Consider the following 1,793-nt stretch of genomic DNA (forward strand, 5'->3'; position numbering starts at 1 on the left):
GAAAGGAGAGTTGATGCCTTGTACTAGAGCATGTGCCATTTTTGCAGTATTTTTCTTTTTTTTTTTTCTTTTTTTTCTTTTATATTCTATCCAAGGATGATGCTGATCTGAAAACCCGTTCAGCCTTGTCCACTTCCGTTTTCCAACTAATGAGGTTTCACAGATGCAACAATAATATTTTTACATAAATAACTATTACACTACAGCAGCAAGCTTAGCTAGAGCCTTTTGGTAATTTTGTCTGTCTAAGATGTTGCCATTTAACAAAAACCCATATGTTGTCTGGGCACTGAAGGTGTTGTGAGTGAAGGAGAAATCCTGCAACAAAGGTGATGTATGGTGACATTGTAACAGTAACTTCGCTAGCTTATTACCAATAAAGTATCACCCTGTTGAGAGGTCTTTGTTGGTGTGGATGTTGTTGGTGTTGGTTTCAGTTATGCGATATTGAGGTGCTTAATTCAAATCAGCCATTAAGCATATTGTTCTTAAGCAGCATAGGCATTAATTAAAAAACTTAGCATGTTGCAAAGTTCACCGCTGGTCTTGCATTCGTTTTTTTTTTTTTTTTTGCCAGCTGCATCCCAAAAGCTGATCACAGGCAACCAGGGTCATGGAACCCAGTAATTGAATGACTGACTAGTGAAAATTTAGAACCGTTTAATTTGCATCTCAGCCGAGTGCAAGGTAATGATGACACAACTTTCGTAGATGTACCTACTAAATTTACAGGCGCAAGACAACCTCAGCCTGTCTCGAAATGAATAAAAATATCACGTATGAGATATATGAGAGATTCACATGATTAATGAAATATGGCAATAGGTAACACGAATAATTTTATCAAAGAAGGTACAAGCAAATTGTTTGCAGAATAATTATCCCCACAAATAGCAAGCAGTAATGCGATAGAAGTCATAGATATATAGTTCAGGGTACTTTTAGATGAGCTATGGCATTATTATGATACATACAAAGGAATTATTGAAGTTTAAAGGCATAAGATCCTCACTGTAACAAATTTACCCCTTCCTCTCCTTTCTCCCTATGCTATGATGGAGCATTGCACGTTCCTTTCCTCTCCCTATTTGTTAGGTATGCTGCATATAAGGTATATAAAGGGATCTATATATTTTTTCCTCTTTTATACCGCAAAATCTACTGATGCTCAAACAATTGAAATTTCTGTACAACTGACCTCCAGAACATGCATTGATCGGTGAGGGTGCTGAGAGTAGACGGCAAGAAGGGGGTGGAGACGGGAGGCTCAGCAGCAGCAGCAGCAGCACCAGCCGGACTTGGTACACCTCGGCACTGCCATCACCGCAGTCATGGCGATCGACGATATTAAGGTGCACAATGATGACCCCGAGGAGGAGGAGGTAAGCTGTGCCCCAGGGAGTGTGGATTAGGTGTTCAGTGAGGTGTTAGAGCACAGTAAGACGCGGTGAGAGAAGGAAGGAAGACAGTATGAGGGAATGAAGCTGACCGGCCACCCTTCATTTCCTCCATTGCATCATCACGTACCAAAACCAGCTGATCCCGCAGATGTGCTATTATTTTACTTATTTACAGATTTGCGGTTGTGTATGTGAAGAGTCTCGTCAGTCATTACCATACTTGGACTCAATTTGATTGGTGTGGAGGAATTCTGTAATTGGCCTAAATAAATGGGGTCACAAACTCATAGTTCTGACTGAGACCAATGTGCTTTTATCTTCAACCATAAATACTTCATGGTTGTGTGACCGAGACACGTTTTAGCAAAGGTGTTGGGAATTATGAAAATAATA

At 40.2% G+C, this 1,793-nt stretch overlaps 1 protein-coding gene across 1 annotated transcript in view; it reads left to right on the plus strand.

Moving 5' to 3' along the window:
- Positions 1-1,235: 1,235 nt before the first annotated feature.
- LOC135102969 (cytochrome b-c1 complex subunit 6, mitochondrial-like) overlaps positions 1,236-1,793 on the plus strand; it is a 4,096-nt gene continuing 3,538 nt past the window's right edge. The window contains exon 1 of the mRNA XM_064008730.1: positions 1,236-1,382. Within this exon, the coding sequence (XP_063864800.1) occupies positions 1,332-1,382 (51 nt within the window). The 5' untranslated portion in view covers positions 1,236-1,331. The remainder of the gene's footprint in view (positions 1,383-1,793) is intronic.

The sequence above is a fragment of the Scylla paramamosain genome, chromosome 8, assembly GCF_035594125.1.
Source record: "Scylla paramamosain isolate STU-SP2022 chromosome 8, ASM3559412v1, whole genome shotgun sequence".
Classification (NCBI taxonomy): Eukaryota; Metazoa; Arthropoda; class Malacostraca; order Decapoda; family Portunidae; genus Scylla; species Scylla paramamosain.